The sequence below is a fragment of the Onychomys torridus genome, chromosome 3, assembly GCF_903995425.1.
Source record: "Onychomys torridus chromosome 3, mOncTor1.1, whole genome shotgun sequence".
NCBI lineage: Eukaryota > Metazoa > Chordata > Mammalia > Rodentia > Cricetidae > Onychomys > Onychomys torridus.
In genome coordinates this window covers 96596241-96613397 of record NC_050445.1, presented here as the reverse complement: position 1 = coordinate 96613397, position 17157 = coordinate 96596241, and the positions used below count along the sequence as shown (strand labels likewise).

Here is a 17157-nt window from a genome sequence, read left to right as displayed (position 1 = left end):
CAACCCTATTATTAAGGATGCTGATGCAGGAAAATTACTGTGAATTTAGGCCAGCTTAGCTAGATAGTGAATTCCAGATCAGCTTTGGCTACAGAGTTAGACCCTGTGTCCAGAAAAAACGTGGAACATTTAAGAAGTGATTTGATCCAGGTAAGATGTGCCTGAACTATGACAGTGGACCACTCTCATAGTGGGATATGTGCTGTTGTAGGAATCCTGTCCCCTTATAGCGTGTCTCTGTCTCTTGTCTTCTGTCACATAATGACAGAGAAAGAAGACTGTCCTTGTTATCCAGCACTTTGCTGTTGAATTCCCAGGCTCCAGAAACACATTTCTGTTCATCCTAAACACCAAGCCTCGGTTACTCTTTTCCAATAGCACACACACAGGCAGACAGACACTGGTCTATCCTGCTCCTTGACAACAACTGGAGCTAAAAAGCCACCACTTCTGGGCTGTCACACAGTCTGTTGTTATAGTCACCAATGTTTCACATTCTGTTACACTGGCATGCGTCCATCTCTCGGCCTTCACCTTCTGTCCACATACTTGCCCAGAGAGCTGCCTGCCTCGTTACCCTCTTCCATTCAAGGCCCAGCTGAGCTTACAACCCCTCAAGTGGCTTTCCTTGGCCTTTATGTAAAATGGCACATCTCTCCTGTTTGCTACCGGGCTCTTTCTGGGCTTTTCACCCTCATGCCTTTTTCTTTGCAATGCTTTATTTTCACCTGCTGTGTCTGCTGATTGCAGCCAGGCAAAATAACCAAGTGGCTAAAGGGAAGAATCAGATTCCACACAGCTAGGTCCAGATCACAGGTTTAGAAATTCCAGAGATATTATTTTGGCACATTTCCATGTGTTTAAAGTGAGGGTTAATAGACACAATAGATTCTAGGAATTTCTTCTTTAAGGGGTTATTGGGGAAAAGATGGTTTAGAACCTTGGACAGATTTCTAGAGTATTTGTTGTAAAGTAAGTTGTAAGCCAAGTCAGCTTAATTTACTTATTTGTGTGGGTAATTTACTTCGCCAGTCTGAAACCAGATATTATTCTTTTAAACCTGATTTTAGGTCTCAGGATATCCATATACCCATAAATGAGCTCAAGGTGGACCACAGAAGGATTTCTGGAGGTTAGATAAAATACAGAATTCCTCAGGAACTTTTGAAACCAGATCCCATCTGTCAAATGTAGTCATTTTCTTTACCTCTGGTAGAAGCATATGGCTACCTGTGGCACCTATCAGCATAACACAGCCCATGCTGGCCTCCAGGGTCCCTCAGTATCACAAATACCTGTTATAAATTTCAAAGTCCATGCTAGCATTCAGGCCTGTCACTCCCCCCAGTTACTCATCCTTCTTATAGTCCTCATGATTGGTCTACTCTATACACTCTCTCATCTCAGTGATTCTCGGACTTCGGGTTGCAGTCCCACAGGGGTCATGCATCCGATAGTCTACATATCAGATATTTCCATTATGATTCATCACAGTAGCAAAGTTGCAGTTATGAAGTAGCAATGAAGTACTTTTATGATGGGGACACTGCATCGTGAGGAACTAACTGTATTAAAGAGTCATTGTATCAGGAAGGTTGAGAACCACGGCTCTGTCTCCTGCTCTCCTCACTCTTCTTCTTTTCTTCCTTCTCCCATGCTGTGTTCTCGATCTCTTGCTGTCTCCACTATTCTCTCCCACTCTCTCCTTCCCTAGACTCGGCCGTATCTAGTCTGCTTCCTCCTCTCTGGACTCGTCCAGATGCACTCTTCCAGATACTCTCTCTCTTTTAAACCTTCCTCCTAATATTGGCTCAGTCACGTCCGCAGTCTCTTTACTGCACCACCTCAAATCCACTGATGTCATAAGTAAATTAAAAGATAATCTGGGCCTCAAATGCTCTAAAGTCCATTTCTTATTGAGACTACCCTAACTCAACAGGAACTGAATGGACCCAGACAACAAAAATCTCAGTGTAAACCCTCTTACTGTAAAACCTTCAGTATATAGGAAGAAATGTGAATTTAAGGTATAACTGTGATATAAGCAAGAGCCTTTTGTAATGAGACAAGTTCCCTATCAAAAGTCATTTCTTCCAGAGCTAAAAGATCCACATTTTACTTTTATAAAAGTGACTTCAGTCTTTGATATCGTGGTAGGGACCAGTTATACATTTATATTCTTAAACATTCACATGTTTATGGAGCACTCAGTATGGATAGCTACTCGTGGTGAGATTTCCTTGGGATCCAAATGAGGTAGAGGGGGTCTAGCTCCTCCAGCTGCATCCTTGAAAGGAGAGATATTGAGTTAGATATCAAGGACTCAGAAAATGGCATTTCATGGTTTCACCTTGCCACTCTGTCTTTCTTCTGCCTCTACCTGTGGTTCCATAGCATTGTGCACACCTGACTGCCATCTGCGGGCGATACCTCTTTCATGTACCCTCCTGTCACAGAGGGGCTACTCTGTATTCTCAGAGCTTACCTCCAAAAGATACAAACGACATGTATAATGGCATAAAAGATTACCTCATTTGACTTGATATTTGGATTTGAAAAGAGAACTAAATGGCCAAGTTTTAATTTATTCCCTTATTTTAGTTTGTTTCTATAGAAATAAAAATAGTTTCCCTAAATCCTATATGAATTACAACAGATATCTTCTGGTAAGTCAACTTTTGGCTCAGTTGTACCTAACAGAAGACAAAGCTGTTCAAGAATGGACTTAGCTCAGAGGAAAATGGTCTCTTCTCCATTACTGGAAGTAAACAGGCATTTGCTACACTACTTTTTACTGAGATGCCAGGGGAGGAAATTCAACATGGCAGTCAAGTTAAGTGCATTTTGCTGCCTGTCTAGACTCAGGATGAATGACTTTTTGCAAAGCTTTTGATAAATTATCGTCACCATGGCTGTGTAGACATGCACTTGATTGCTAGTGATTTTTACAATAATCCTTCAAAAGGAAAAAAATTACTTTTCTTGCAACTTTGCAAGTCCATTTTAATAAACCCTCTCATTTTTTTCATTACTTAAGGAATGTTATAAAAGCAAGACTATGATTTTGAAATTTTCTCAAGGAGAAGAGCTTGGAAATCAAAATTTGCAGAAGTCTTATAAAATGGAGAAGAATTCTACTCATTATTATTTTGATAATTATTTAAATATTTAGATAATTTAATTTAGATATTTGAAGTGTCATGCTTTCTGAGGACATTGTTCTTCTTCCAGCTAAATAACTGCAGTTCCTTCCTTCACTCCTCAGAGGTTGGGACCAGACCCCTGGTCATGGTGTGCTCAGTGTGTCCTCTGGCCTACACATTTGGATACAGGCAACCCTGCTACTCCTTATACACAGAAAGCATCCTTCAGGTCAGAACAATACATTATTGCTTGCATATGTGTCCCCCACCCTCACCCCTTTGTGTCTGGGTTGGCCTTACAGAAGCTAGTTTTATCCTTAGCTTTAAAAAGGACACATAGCTTTCACTTTCTCTCTCACTGAAGCTAATGGCCCCATCAGAAGGCCAGCTACCTCTAGATGGACACAATGGAAGAAAGCCCAAGTTCCCATGGGGGAAAGTCACATGGAATGAGTGATCTCTGGCCACCCTCCAGCTTTTGCAGAGCCATGCGAGGTGAGAAGGCTACATATGTGTGACCTATATCAGGGATTCTAACCACAGATGCTCCCCATTTTGGGCAAATGAAGACTGTAAGATTGAAAAAATGAAACATAATTGTTTTAGCCCAAGTTTAGGTGACAATGGGAAGCTAAATTTAGTCACAGGCTGGAGAGATCCCTTAGCCATCAAGAGTTATATACTGCTCTTCTAAAGGACCTGAGTTCAGTTCATGCCAGGCAGATCAGAGCCTATTGAAAATCCAGCTCCACTAGACAAAACACCATCTTTTGGCTGTGTGTGTGTGTGTGTGTGTGTGTGTGTGTGTGTGTGTGTGTGTGTGTGTGTGTGTGTGTGTGTGTGTGTATGTGCTCATTTTCTCTTCAAAGAGAGGCCAGCACTTACAGGAAGTGGCAAACAACATTTTCAGTTGATTTTCTTCCAGAGAAAGCTATAATCTCTCTATAGAAACAAGCACAGGAATGAGAGCGATATAAGACAGTATTGTTGATTTTACACACACACACACACACACACACACACACACACACACACACACTGAGATAACAATAAAGTCAAGCTGCCAAATGCCAATGGTAAGGCCTGTTTTGCTTTGTTGGGATATTGTAGAGTCCTGGTCCCAGGGTCTTTAACTCTTTAACTGTTTCTGATGCAGGTTGTATGAGCCTGAAGGTTACAGAGTTGTTGCCAGTGCAAGCGCTCCCCAGAGGGATTGCATATGTTTAGGGCTTGGTCTCCAGCCTGTAGTTTTACTGGGAGATGGTGGAACCTACAAGAGGTGGGACTTTGTGACTGCTCATACAGGGGACTGAAGAATTCTCTCTCTTTCTCTCTCTCTCTCTCTCTCTCTCTCTCTCTCTCTCTCTCTCTCTCTCTCTCTTTCTGCTCACCATATATCACAGCTCCCTGCCATGGTATATATTGCCTTGCTAGAGGTCCAAAAGCAGCAGTTAACCAATCATGGATTGAAATCGCAAGTGTGAACCAAATTTAACCTTTCTTTTCTTTTCCAAGCTGATTATCTCAGTTATTTGTTAGAGAAATGAAAAACTGGCTCACCCAGATGGTTGACTAAATCCTGAAAAGTTAACACAGAGCACATATAAAATTTAGATGAATCTACTTTAGAGCAGATTCCTGAAAAGGCCAGAGGTGTGACTTCAGGGAAGAGTGAGAAAATGGAGCATCTGCTGCAAGGCAGACTCCCTTCCTGCTAATAACAGGATTAGGTGTCCTTGCAAAAAGAAATTACCCACTTTGTATCCTTTTACTTCTGACTCATTATCCAGGGCCTTCACTTGATCCCAGTTCAGGATAATTTTGGAGTCCGATGAATTCCATATGATGTTTCCGGGGGGTTGGCTTGGTGCTATAAAAAAAAAAAATTAAGATAGACGAAGTCACAGATTATTAAATCTCAATGGATTCTGAGGAATGTCTCCTTACTAGAATTCTAGAGTAGAGGCAATTTAATGGGCGATTGCACTAATATGTGTCTTCAAGGTCACTGAAATCTGACGAGATACAGCATTGCAAATGGAAAAAGATTCAGTTGGTCGCCTACCATTTATAGCTAAAAGAAGTAGTCCTTCCCAGTGAGGAGAAAAACATTTATCTTTCTGTCCTCTGGAGCAATGAATTTGGCATGGTATTCTGAAAGGTTCAGTTAAAATGCTAAGGTGCATTTGAATCCATATAATGATACCAATTAGTATGCAAATGATCCCTGGGAGGTAGGGATAGGTAATGAACTTGGAGTAGGTTTGATGAATCCCCAAAATATTTCTGAGCAACTCTGTCCTTACGTGGCTTTCTGGTTGTGACATTGACTGTCGTACTGGAGGGTCCTGTCCCAGCTGAGTTATATGCCTTCACAGCTAAGTGATACAGTGCACTTCCTTTCAAGTTGGTGATTTTTGTAGATGTCTGATTTCCAACTGTTCGTATTTTTCTAGCATTTTCTTCCTTGTCATCATGTCTCCAATATTTTACCTGAAAACAAACAAACAAACAAACAAAACAAAACAAAAAGAAAGTCCTTGGAAATCATATTCACTGGGGATATTTCCATTGTTATCAGGTAATAATATTTTATGCAAGTCCTTATGATAGAGTTAAATTTCTATATTAATTCATGGACAGAGCTTTTAGAACAAGGAAATTCACGTGATCTGCAAAATTATCCACAGTAAGAAAACCTTTTTCTTCTTTTTTCACTGACATGGACAGTCTGGTGAATCATCAAAGGCTATTTCTCCTATTTTCCCACACCTTTGGTTTGAGTCCAGGTGATTCTGGGTATGTAAAACTGAAAAAAACTCTTTTTAAAAATTCTATTTTTTAAAATTCTCTCTCTCAGGTTGGGGATTTAGCTCAGTGGTAGAGCACTTGCCTAACAAGCGTAAGGCTCTGGGTTCGATCCTCAGCTCAAAAAAAAAATTCTCTCTCTCTCTCTCTCTCTCTCTCTCTGTCTCTCTGTCTCTCTGTCTCTCTGTCTCTCTGTCTCTCTCTCTGTCTCTCTCTCTCTCTCTCTCTCTCTCTCTGTGTGTGTGTGTGTGTGTGTGTGTGTGTGTGTGTGTGTGTGTGTACATGTGAATGCAGGTAACCAGACGCCAGAAGAGTGCATGCATCAATTCCCTTGCAGCTTGACTTATAGGCAGTTGTTTAGTTACCCAACATGGATTCTGGAAACTGAACTTGGATCCTGTGCAAGAGCAATAAACACTCTTGACTTCAGAAGCCATTTCTCTCTCCCTAGGGGCATATTATATTTAAGCTCATTTTGCCAACTATATTGTAAATCTTTAGGTTTACAAACACACACATGCAAGTATAATATTAAAAGTGAGCATAAATATAGAGGCAGTCTCCTGGTAGATTCTTCAGTGCTTCTATTAATGGTATGGTAGAGCCAGGTCTCTGGGACAGACACCTGTGTAGGATGGTATAGGTCTTCTCCCATCAGTGAGTATGTTTTTGAGCTCTCACTGAGAGATACAGATCAAATGCACATGTCTTGAGCTTACTTCATAACCTTGAATCCGCCCTCTATTCTTCCCAATGGGGGAGGCCCAGAAAACTTCGATATCTGTGGCAGAAAGACTCCTGGCAAAGATACTGGCTGGTGGCTTGGTGGGTTCTGCAAAGGAATTCAGAACATTAATACTCAGTCAGTTTCATTAGAACAAGCTTCTAGAAACAGGGTTTGAAGGCAGAAAGAAGCCACACACAACATCTCCCCAAAGTAAATCAATTACCATGTTCACAGTTGTGGTTAGGAAAGAGACACTTCTGAAGTCTTACACACATCTACCCTCAGGTAAGTGGAACTAAAGAGACCCAAGACCAAGTTTAGCAACAAATTTTCACCGTCAGCAATTCTTTCAAGTAGATCTTTCTTAATTAAGTTAAGTCATAGTCCCAGTTGCTCGATTGTGAAAACAAGAGAGAAAGAAACAAGGGCGGTTAACTGAATTGATTACGATTCAAGGAAGCTGTGTAGTGGCTCAGTTCTGCAAGGTACTGTTTAGAATCCTAGACAAGTCATCTACAGTCTCTGGGGCTCAGTATCCTAGGATGCTAATGGGAGACTGAACCAACAGTTTCTCAAATTCTAGCTATTTTTTGCCAGACTTTTCCAAGAGTAATATCATTTGTATATGTAATTATTCTCTCAATACTCCACCTTACTGAAAAATCTAGTTCAGTCATGACTTAAATGATAACATTCACAAAATTTTACTTCCAGTAGTTATGTACTTTTTAAAATGTAGCTCAAATCACTACATTAAGTATTTGATATTTTTAAAAGTTCACCAGGGACCCACAACTGCTATACATCATCCTCATTCTCTTAAGCAACCCCCAACATGCTATAATACAGCTCGTTTTAAAACTAAAGCATTCATCTGGTATAATTTAATGCCAATTTGTATACTACTCTATGTTGCACACTCTAGGAAATACTGGACATGGAGATCTCTATTTGCACATAACAATATAAGAATCTGTTTATGTGTTAATTCAGAATTTTTAAATTGCCACTTGATACACAGGGAAAAACATATGACCCATCCTCAGGAAACACTTTCCTTTGTGAGAACATAATCTTTAAATATGTTGTCATGAACATCGTAATAGAGAAATATGCTGATTCTATAAATATTATGGCTATAAATGATACCCAAGAAAGAAGGCATAAACAAAAGTTTACTCCACATTGCAGGCCTAGGGGACCACAGAAAACCTTGGTTGTTCAAAGTGAAGCCAGAAGGATGAGTAGTTATTTACAATGTGATTAGACGAGAACAAGAAATGCTAAATTGCACATGCAAGGTGATCAAAGATTCGGTTTAAAGAGTTTCCAGTCTTCTGCATGTGGCTGTAGTATGTAGTATGCAGGGGGAGAGCTGTGACAGTTGGCAAAGAGGCAGGGGAGAGGCCATGGAAGGCTGCTGCCTCTATAGGAATTATTTCCCTGCAGAAAAGAAGAATGTGTTGTTTCTCTTCTGACTCCAAACCAATGTCTCAACTTTCAAATGTTGCCCTATGATTAAAGTCTGAATTATGATTTTTAAAACAACAGCGGTGATCTCCAAGCATACCAAGGACTGTGTGAGAGGTATTTTGAGCGCAAGGACCTCTCCAGAGAAGTAATAATGTGTGAGGACCCTTGAACACCAGGACAGTGTGAATGGCAAGGCATGCAATCATGCTGCTTCGAGATCTCCTCTCCTAAGAAGTCAGTGTCGGGGCAAATGGCTTAAGAACACAGTTATGAGAGAGAATGAAACATTCCACCTTCATGTTTACTGAAAAGCATAAAATATGATTCTTTAAAAAATAAATCATACATCCTGAAACGAACACCATTTGAGAGGTGAAGAAATACCAAGGTAGCATAAACCGTACCTTCCTCGGCAGAATACACCAATGTAGTGGGACTGAAAGGGCCTTCTCCTTTGTTATTGAAGACACCCACTTTAACCTCAAAGGGAGAGAATGGACGCACGCTCTCATTCCTGAAGACATATCTGGAAGCATCAGCGGAAGCCAGCACTGTCAGCATCCAGATCATTTTGCCATGTGGCCGGAAGGCTACCACATAACCAAAGCCTCTGCCATTCTGTAATTCCTCAGGTACTGTCTGGGGAGGAAGGGAGGTGGTACTCAGAAAGCATAGTTGTTTGGTTCCAATGTTAACAGGTACTCCCCTAACTGATTCAAATATTAAAGGTTACTCCCCAATCCTTGCCTCAATCAATTCAAGTGTTAAAGGGTACTCCCTCACCACTTTATTTTGGGTTTTATTTTCAACAGTCTTTTAAACATACAGATATCCTTTAACCTGCCTCAGATAGTCATGTGGTACCAGAGTACAACAGCTTTGAAAAATGAAATGAATTTCTATAGTGGAGAGTTGGGCTCTGGTGAGACGAGCTCAACTCTGAAAACAGCTACAAATGATGACCAACTCACCACACAGGTGATTTTCTAAAAAAATAACCCCCACCATGCACCATCTAATAATATTTTCCTTCAGTGCCAATAGACAAAAGAGCTCACAAAAGAAGGCCATCTCTGCTAAGGCAAGATCCTGCCCCACCAGGAAAGACTCAGCTCGGTTGGGAGGGAGGGAAGGAGGGAGAGATTTCTTTCCTTTCCCTGCTGGGGCTCTGAGTGAATTAAAGGCTTTTTATTTCAGGGAACATTGTCTAAAATCTTTGGAACACATTTCAACCCTCTTTTGAAGCTCCTACCTACCTCCTCTCTCAAAATCAATTTTTAATAAATTGGTGACTAACCTTCCTCCAGGTTGTTTAAAGAAATACCTCATAGCCCAGCAGCAAAGCCAACTGTTAGGAAATTGTTCTGGGACACTCAATCTATAGCTGGCAGATGTTTCAAATCAATTGGTCATGCAGCAATTCAGAAAGAAAAGAAAGACTGATTTTCTCTGAACCAGGCTTCCTTACTTTTTTTGACTTGTGTTATCTCCTCTTTGGTGATTGTTTTTCCCCATGAGCAGTCAAATTAAAACTGGCTTCAACAATGAGGGGTCAAACACCTTCACTTCCTAATAGATATGAATAGATTTTTTGAAAACAGAGGGGGACCACTCCTGGCTTCTTGTCATATGGAAGAAAATAAAACCATTCAGACAGATGCATGTCCCTTTGGTCCTGTGATGGATTTACCTCCCAGGTTATAACCAGTTCAGACTTGCTGCCTCCTCCACCACTGACGTTAGCTGGGGTGACTTCAGGGACTGCAGGAGACAAAAAGAAACTGAGTTATTTCAGGTACTAATGGCAGATGTGCTCCAGGAAGGTGGCCCAGATGGGGTGACTCACTGCTAGTGAATTCTTGGGCATGTGTCCCTTTGTCTTTTGGATATCAGAAATAACATCCACAAAATGAACACTCTACTTACTGGCTTGAAGAAACAAAATGTCCCAAGGAAATTGCTATTAATTACCTGTTTCTGGTTCAACAGTTTATAGATATTATCAGGTACTACTAACCAAATTAGCCCTATCACTAAAGACCTAAGAGTTCCACAGAGAAAGAAGGGACTGAAGAATCTGTCCTCAAGCTTGGTTAGACATTTATTAAGAATATGGTGGTAACATAGGAAAGACAGGACAAACTGCCCACGTGGAGCTTACAATCTAGTGGGAGGTTGAGAACATATGCAGAATATCACAGAGAAACTTGAACAACACCCAGTGATGTCGCAGACAGAATGGAGAAGAACAGTTGTGTTCTGGAGCAGCAGGTTGCTCAGCGGAGCAGTGGGCTAATGGCTTCTCAGAAGAAGGTGAGCTTTGAGCTGGGTGTTGAAGGAAGTGGTAGACATAGGTTGAGCCCTGGCTCACTGTGTTTAACCTTTCTGATCCCTAGTTTTCTCTGCAAAAGAGAGGAAATCAGACTCACTTCCTTCTCAGGACTATAGAGTGGAAATGAGTTATAGTTTTGGAGATGGGGAAAGAAAGCATAGGCTTAATTATGCTGTCACATAAATGAAGGACTCCAGGCAGACTCTTTACATATCTAGCTGGGGACTGCAGCTGGAAACTCAGTATATCCCCTTAAAGTCAACAATACATACCTAGATGGATTTTTTTTTCCCATCAATTCGAGAATAAGGTGAAATTGTTGGTCTGCTTTGGATCTTGCTATGCCTTTACAAATCATTGTTATTTTTATGGCTGGGAACTCTAGAGAGACCACTCAACAGGATCTCTCTCAGTTTATAAGAACATAATCTGACCCAGCTGGGTATACATTGCTTTTATCCTGTGTTCCTCATGCAAGCTATATGCAGTATATTTTCATTTTTCACTTGTGGCAATGGTTTATGTCTTAAGAAAATCCTAGCAAAGATTTCTGAGCCAATGTTCTCCGACCATTTGTGACTTTTTTCCCCCTAGTACATGAACCAAAGAAGAAAAAATTTAGTTGTCAAAGAATTAAGCAGAGGTACTATACTGCTTCTTGCTATACAAGTGGACTCAATAAAGAGGACTGAGAACTTGATTAGAGCTCACTACCCACAAGGCTGAAGTTCTACTGGCCCGGTGCATGATCATTATGATCCTTAAAGGGAAAAGTGTGTAAATGTAGAGCTCACTGACACTAGTGAGCAGGAAGAAGTCAAGGTTCCTCCTTAAGGAACTCCTGTTTCTGCCAGAATGGACACGGTAGCGCTTGCATGGTACTCACGGGCCTCTTCTGTCCTCCGCTTCTCTGAGGGCCGGCTAGGTTCCCCAATGCCAATCACATTAGCGGCAACAGTGCGGAATTCATACTCAACCCAGGGATTCAAACCCACCACAGTTGCCGTGAATGTCTTCCCATCAACAAGTTCTGGAACTGGAAGATATCAAAGGTGGGTGAGAGGGTTTAAGAGAATCCGCTCAGCTCCATAAAGATATAGAGATGACTCTCGGAACATCTATCATTACGATCAACACAACCACCACCACTACCACTTCAAGGGAGAGCACTGTAGTTAGCTTGCTGGGATGGTGATGAGATAGGAACAGTTTTTACATCTATTTCACAAGCTCTAGTCTATGCTTTCTTGTTTTTCAGCTTCTGTGTTAGGCTCTTTTGTTGTTGTGACCAATACTTGACAGTAACAGTTCAAGATGTATAAGGATTCACTTTGGTCCATGGTTTTAGAGGTTTTGGTCAAAGGTTGGCTGGCTTTAATGCTTGGGGCTTGAAGCCAGGCAGAATACCTTGGCAGTAGGACCACAGTATGTCAGAGCTGGACACCTCATGATGTCTGAGAAACAGAGACAGGAAGGGGCCAAGGACAGCATGCTCTTCAAAGGAATACCACCAGTGACACACCACCTCCAGCTAGATCCACCTCCTCTAAGGCTTTGTCACTTCCCAAACTAGGGCCAGTAGGTAGTGATATTTGCTCCACCTATGACCTTGGGCTATAGGGCCTGAGGAAGAAGAAGGAGGCAGTGCTCTTATAAGGGAGCAGGGAGAAACTTATAAGAGGTCACATACAAGGGCAGGAAGTACTGCTTCCTTTGGGCCTGATAGCCCAAGTTCATGGGTGGAACAAATACCACACACCAGTATCCTAGGACCAAGCTTTTCTCATGTAACCCTTGGGGAATGATTTCAAGTTCAAACCACAACACTGTTGTTACTATCAGTAGTAGCAATATTTTTTAATCATTTTTTACTCATTCATATTAATGTTATATTTCCTTTTGTAAAATTTTATTGTCATTTCTCTTATGTTTTAATCCTTTTGCCAGTCCCAACTCTTGTCAATATTTCATTTTTTTTTTTTTTACTGAGATGACATTTGAAGAAAAAAATTAGACAAACAGGATGTTCTTGCAAGCAAGATACACACTCCTTTTGTTCCAAGAGATGGCTGTGTTGTCTTGATGTCTTGAAGCAGAAATAAGTGTTAGGCCCAACTTTATGTGAGTTATATAATTATGTTGTTGTTAATCCAATAGTTGCAATATAATATTTGTGCTAATTCTTCGAGAATTTCCTACAATGTATTTTGATCACATCACACCTCTTCACCTCATTCCTTTAGTTTATCACACCTCAGAAGTGATTTTCTGTCTGTAAACATCGACTGCCTGTGGATTCAAAGAGGTGTTTTAGGAAGAAAGATAAGAAAATGAATCATTGTCTTACACCTTGATAATCACCAGACCTCTGTAGAACTTCATTTCCTCTTCTGTTAAAGAGCCACAGTAACAAACCTTTAGCATGATTAAAATAATTTATTTTACTGTTCGAATAGCTGTAAGAATGATAGATGAGCCTGGCATTATATAGTTAATATAGAAAAATGGGAAGTGAAACAGCTTTGACTTTTGAAGACTTGGTGTCTTATGTTATCAGCAACTGGTGCCTGTTTTGAGTGAATTCAGATGAAACATATTGTGGGTATTACTTCAGTATAATAATGGTGAATTGCTACTGATAGTTACAACAGTGTTACGGTTTGAACTTGAAATCACCCCCCCCCCCATGGGTCACATGATAAAAGCTTGGTCCTAGGATACTGGCCCTAGTTTGGGAAGTGACAAAGCCTTAGAGGAGGTGGATCTAGCTGGAGGTGGTGTGTCACTGGTGGTATTCCTTTAAAGAGCATGCTGTCCTTAGCCCCTTCTTGTCTCTGTTTCTCAGACACCATGAGGTTTCTAGCTCTGGCATACTGTGATCCTACCGCCAAGGTATTCTGCCTGGCTTCAAGCCCCAAGCATTGAAACCAGCCAACCTTTGACCAAAACCTCTAAAATCATGAACCAAAGTGAATCCTTATCCGTCTTAAACTGTTACTGTCAAGTATTGGTCACAACAACAAAAGAGCCTAACACAGAAGCTGAAAGACAAGAAAGCACAGACTAGAGTTTGTGAAACAGATTAAGATACTTTCATGCCTCTTCATCTCCAAATTAACACATGTGCAAATAGAGGCAGTGAGACAAAAGACTCTGCATAGTACTTAGATATTATATTCTTGACAGCTGTATGTGAACCTTGCAAAGACTGTGATTGTAGGCTTGTGTTTTCCAATGTGGAGAATTGTGGTATGGAGGCGATTTTAGGTAATACATAGATCAATACATTTTACTTTTATAAATAGTTTCAGGCTTGTTCAGAAAATAAAAATACCGATAACAGCACAGCGATAATTCCATATATACTGTTAGGTTCAGTAACACTAATGTAAGTTAGTGTGGAGGAAAACATCAAAGAAATTACAGTAGAGCTGGCTCATGTCTGGGAGACACAGATATAATGTATCATTTGCAGCTGTGTTGACCTAGTTGTTTTGTGGCTTCTTCCATCTTTCATTCACACTGTATTCTAGAAGCTTCTGATAGACACTAGCCCTCAGCATGCAGTGTGGTACCTGTGCTGACAGCTTGCCAGCCCACGGAGAACGGAGTCCGAGCTTGGATGACATACATGGTGATGGGGCTGTGGTTGTCAGGCCCAGGTCTCCAAGAAAGCTGAGCAGTGGTATCTGTGATTTCATCTATGGTCACAGCTTCTGGGGGACCTGGAGGGCCTGGGAGAGAGCAAAGCATTCAGAATTGGACTGCATACTCAAATGTCCAAGAACACTATCTACTCACTTCAATGGGGTACTGAACAATTCAACTCTTTATTTAACTACCTACATTTCCATTCCATCACTTCTTGCAGGGGTTCACAGACTATGGAGGAAAACCACAAACAGGTAAACAAAGTGTTATAGTGGAATGTCATGATGTTAGGAGTGAATGCTGCCTGTGGCACCTCTGCCATCCTAACTGCATTTAGCAGCTGCCTGTGCTTTCATGCAAAGGGACTATTGAGAAAATGGTCAGTTCTCAAGGGTCACAGGACCTTCCTCTTCTTTGGAGTAATTCCAAAGCAGGGCTGGTCTAATGTCCCTCTGGAGCAGTTTCTTTAAGTCATACCTATTTTTTCTACTTAACCCCCTAATGGCTAGAATGTCTCTATTCCCATGTACTCAAACCATTGAAAGGGGAAGAAATCATATTTAGATGAAGGTCTGAAGATCATACAGAGAGGGATGGAAAGTAATTAGGAGATGAAATATCAACAGAGCAAAGACCCAGAACTTTCCTTGTTGCCAGTATTAGAAGATCTGGCCAAAAAGTTAAATGCATTTTTAAGAATGTAGTTTAAGCAAGAACTGATCACATGGAGATGACAGGTGAGGGAGAGAGGACACAGTGACAGCCCCCATACTTGTCAGACAGACAAGGGGAGATTCCCTAGAGGGTTTTTCTGATCCCCAGTTTAGCAATCAAGTATGTTTTCAAATGACTCCTGGACTGGGCCACAGGGCAAAGATAAAAAGGTGACCTCTCATGGAGTGGTGAAAAGTTCATGGAAATTCTCAAAGTAAGATTTTGTTCTGAAATTTCACTCCTTCACCTTTATACAACACCCTACACTCTCTTTGCTTCTTTAAAAATCACTTTTACAGACTCACAGGTGAGGCTAAATTTATCTTCTTTCCCCCACTCCCGAATGAAATGTCTGCAAATGTGTATGCTGGAACTGATTAATTTTCCATGGTGACATTTCAGCATGGCAATCTAATGTCATCTAGACAGAGCTCAGGTAACCTTTGGTCTTTTACTCCTAATAACCAGGTAAAGTCCAGAAGACAATGTATGCTCCTTTGTGTCTAGCCAGCTTTCTCCTCCTTGTATTTCTACCTTTTCCTTTATCAATGTTGTTCCAGAGCCTTTATAAAAAAGCATTCCCTTTCAACAGCTCAAAGAATCAAATCAACAGTAAGCATCTGAGCCTTTTTGTGACCACCATGTAGGAAGAAAATGAAGGGGTGGCATGCACTTGTCACTCTGTATCTTCCTGTCACCTATCCCCACCAGAGCATGGCTCTGCTCTTGGTGAGTGTTGACTTTGTTTTAGTGAAACTGGACCCTGATTTCAAATCAACAACAAAAATGCCCACTGAGCAAACTGTAACATGTTTTCGTCATAGGGCAAGGGCAGCTATTTAGATGCTGGTGTCTGCTTTTTGCTCAGGGAAAAGAGACCTTGCTAGTGGCCATGAGATGGCTGCAAACTAAGTAAAATAGGCATAAGGGCATTAAAGGTTCCAGATTCAACATACAAACCCCACTTGTTCCACATGGGAAAACCTCTATAAGGCAGCAAAATTTCCCTCTCCCCACTGCAATGTGCATAAAAAAAATGCAAGGCCAGAACAAGAGGAGAGAAAATGAGAGATTGTGGCTTTAAATGTCATAGTAATGTATTGGACTTATTAACTAATTAGGCTAGAGTTTCTTTGAGACTGCATTTGCAAATTCCTCTTGGTATCCAATGCTATTTTCTGTGAAATGAAGTATACAATATCATTTAAGAACTTCAAGTTCTACTGATTTAAATATTTATTAGTCTAATTTATTGGTTTTTAAACTGCTGATCTGAACATTATCCTAATTAAATAGAGGATAAATTACCAGCCACAGAATTCTTTTGTCCCTAAGGGGAGATTGGATCAGCTCTGGTGTGTTTTTAAAATGGAAATAAACACATTTCTATAAGTTACTCTATGGGCAGATCTACCTAAGTTAAAGATATGATTTTTATTTATTTTTATATAGTCTCTACAGCATGGCTCAAGTTCTTTTTAGGCAATTAGCAGGTAACTAAAGCAGTCATAATGGAAATTCAATTTTTCTTTAACCTTTCTTGACAATTAAGTTGCTAATTCTATGAATATTTCCCTCACATCTGCCTGGGGCATACAGCAATACTTTCTATTTGTTCTCAAAATACCTCATTTCCTGTGCACACAGATACCCTGACTCCAATTGTGATCCAGAGTTTGTATTTTAGGCTCAGGTGGCTGGCCAGAAATTCCCATTCCCAACATTTAGGAATTCTGATTAATGAGTTTGGAGGGCATGAGATTATTTTGATGCTCCAGGTGGCTTTAATTTGTTTGCTTCTTTGTTTGGCGGAGCTGAGTGTGGAGTGCAAGGCTTCAATGTATATATACTAGGCAAATGTTGTACCACGGAGTTACACCTTCAGCCTGACTACGGGTTTACAACTTTAAAAAACTCCTGTTGGGTACACAGGTTCCCAAAGCCTTTCATTTTCATTTTTTCTTTCTTTTGATGGGCTAAAGATGGCTCAGTAGTTAAGAACACTGGATGTTCTTCAGCAAGATTCATGTTCAATTCCCAGAATCCATATTGTGGCTTACAACCATTTGTTACTCCAGATCCTGGGGATCTACCACCCTCTTCTGGCATCCCTGAGTATTGCATACATATGGCACACGTAATAAAATACCCATTCACATGAAATAAAATGACAACCTCCTTTTTCTTTTTGCTGTTGGTTGGGTGTGGTGGCACACACATCTGTAATCCCAGCACTTGAGCAGCTGAGGCAAGAAGATTGTGCGTTTGAAGCCAGCCTGCACTATATAAACTTCTCTCTTTAAAAAATG

The 17157-nt window shown here is 40.7% G+C and overlaps 1 protein-coding gene across 3 annotated transcripts in view; it reads right to left on the bottom strand.

Annotated features, from left to right (window-relative positions):
• The window catches only part of Cntn4 (contactin 4), a 1000458-nt gene that overhangs the window by 8699 nt on the left and 974602 nt on the right, over positions 1-17157 (bottom strand). For all 3 annotated transcript variants that reach the window (XM_036181073.1, XM_036181074.1, XM_036181075.1), the window contains 7 exons: positions 14059-14217; positions 11370-11519; positions 9842-9912; positions 8556-8790; positions 6671-6783; positions 5450-5636; positions 4901-5013 (listed from right to left, as the gene is read on the bottom strand). In XM_036181073.1, the coding sequence (XP_036036966.1) occupies positions 4901-5013; positions 5450-5636; positions 6671-6783; positions 8556-8790; positions 9842-9912; positions 11370-11519; positions 14059-14217 (1028 nt within the window). The remainder of the gene's footprint in view (positions 1-4900; positions 5014-5449; positions 5637-6670; positions 6784-8555; positions 8791-9841; positions 9913-11369; positions 11520-14058; positions 14218-17157) is intronic.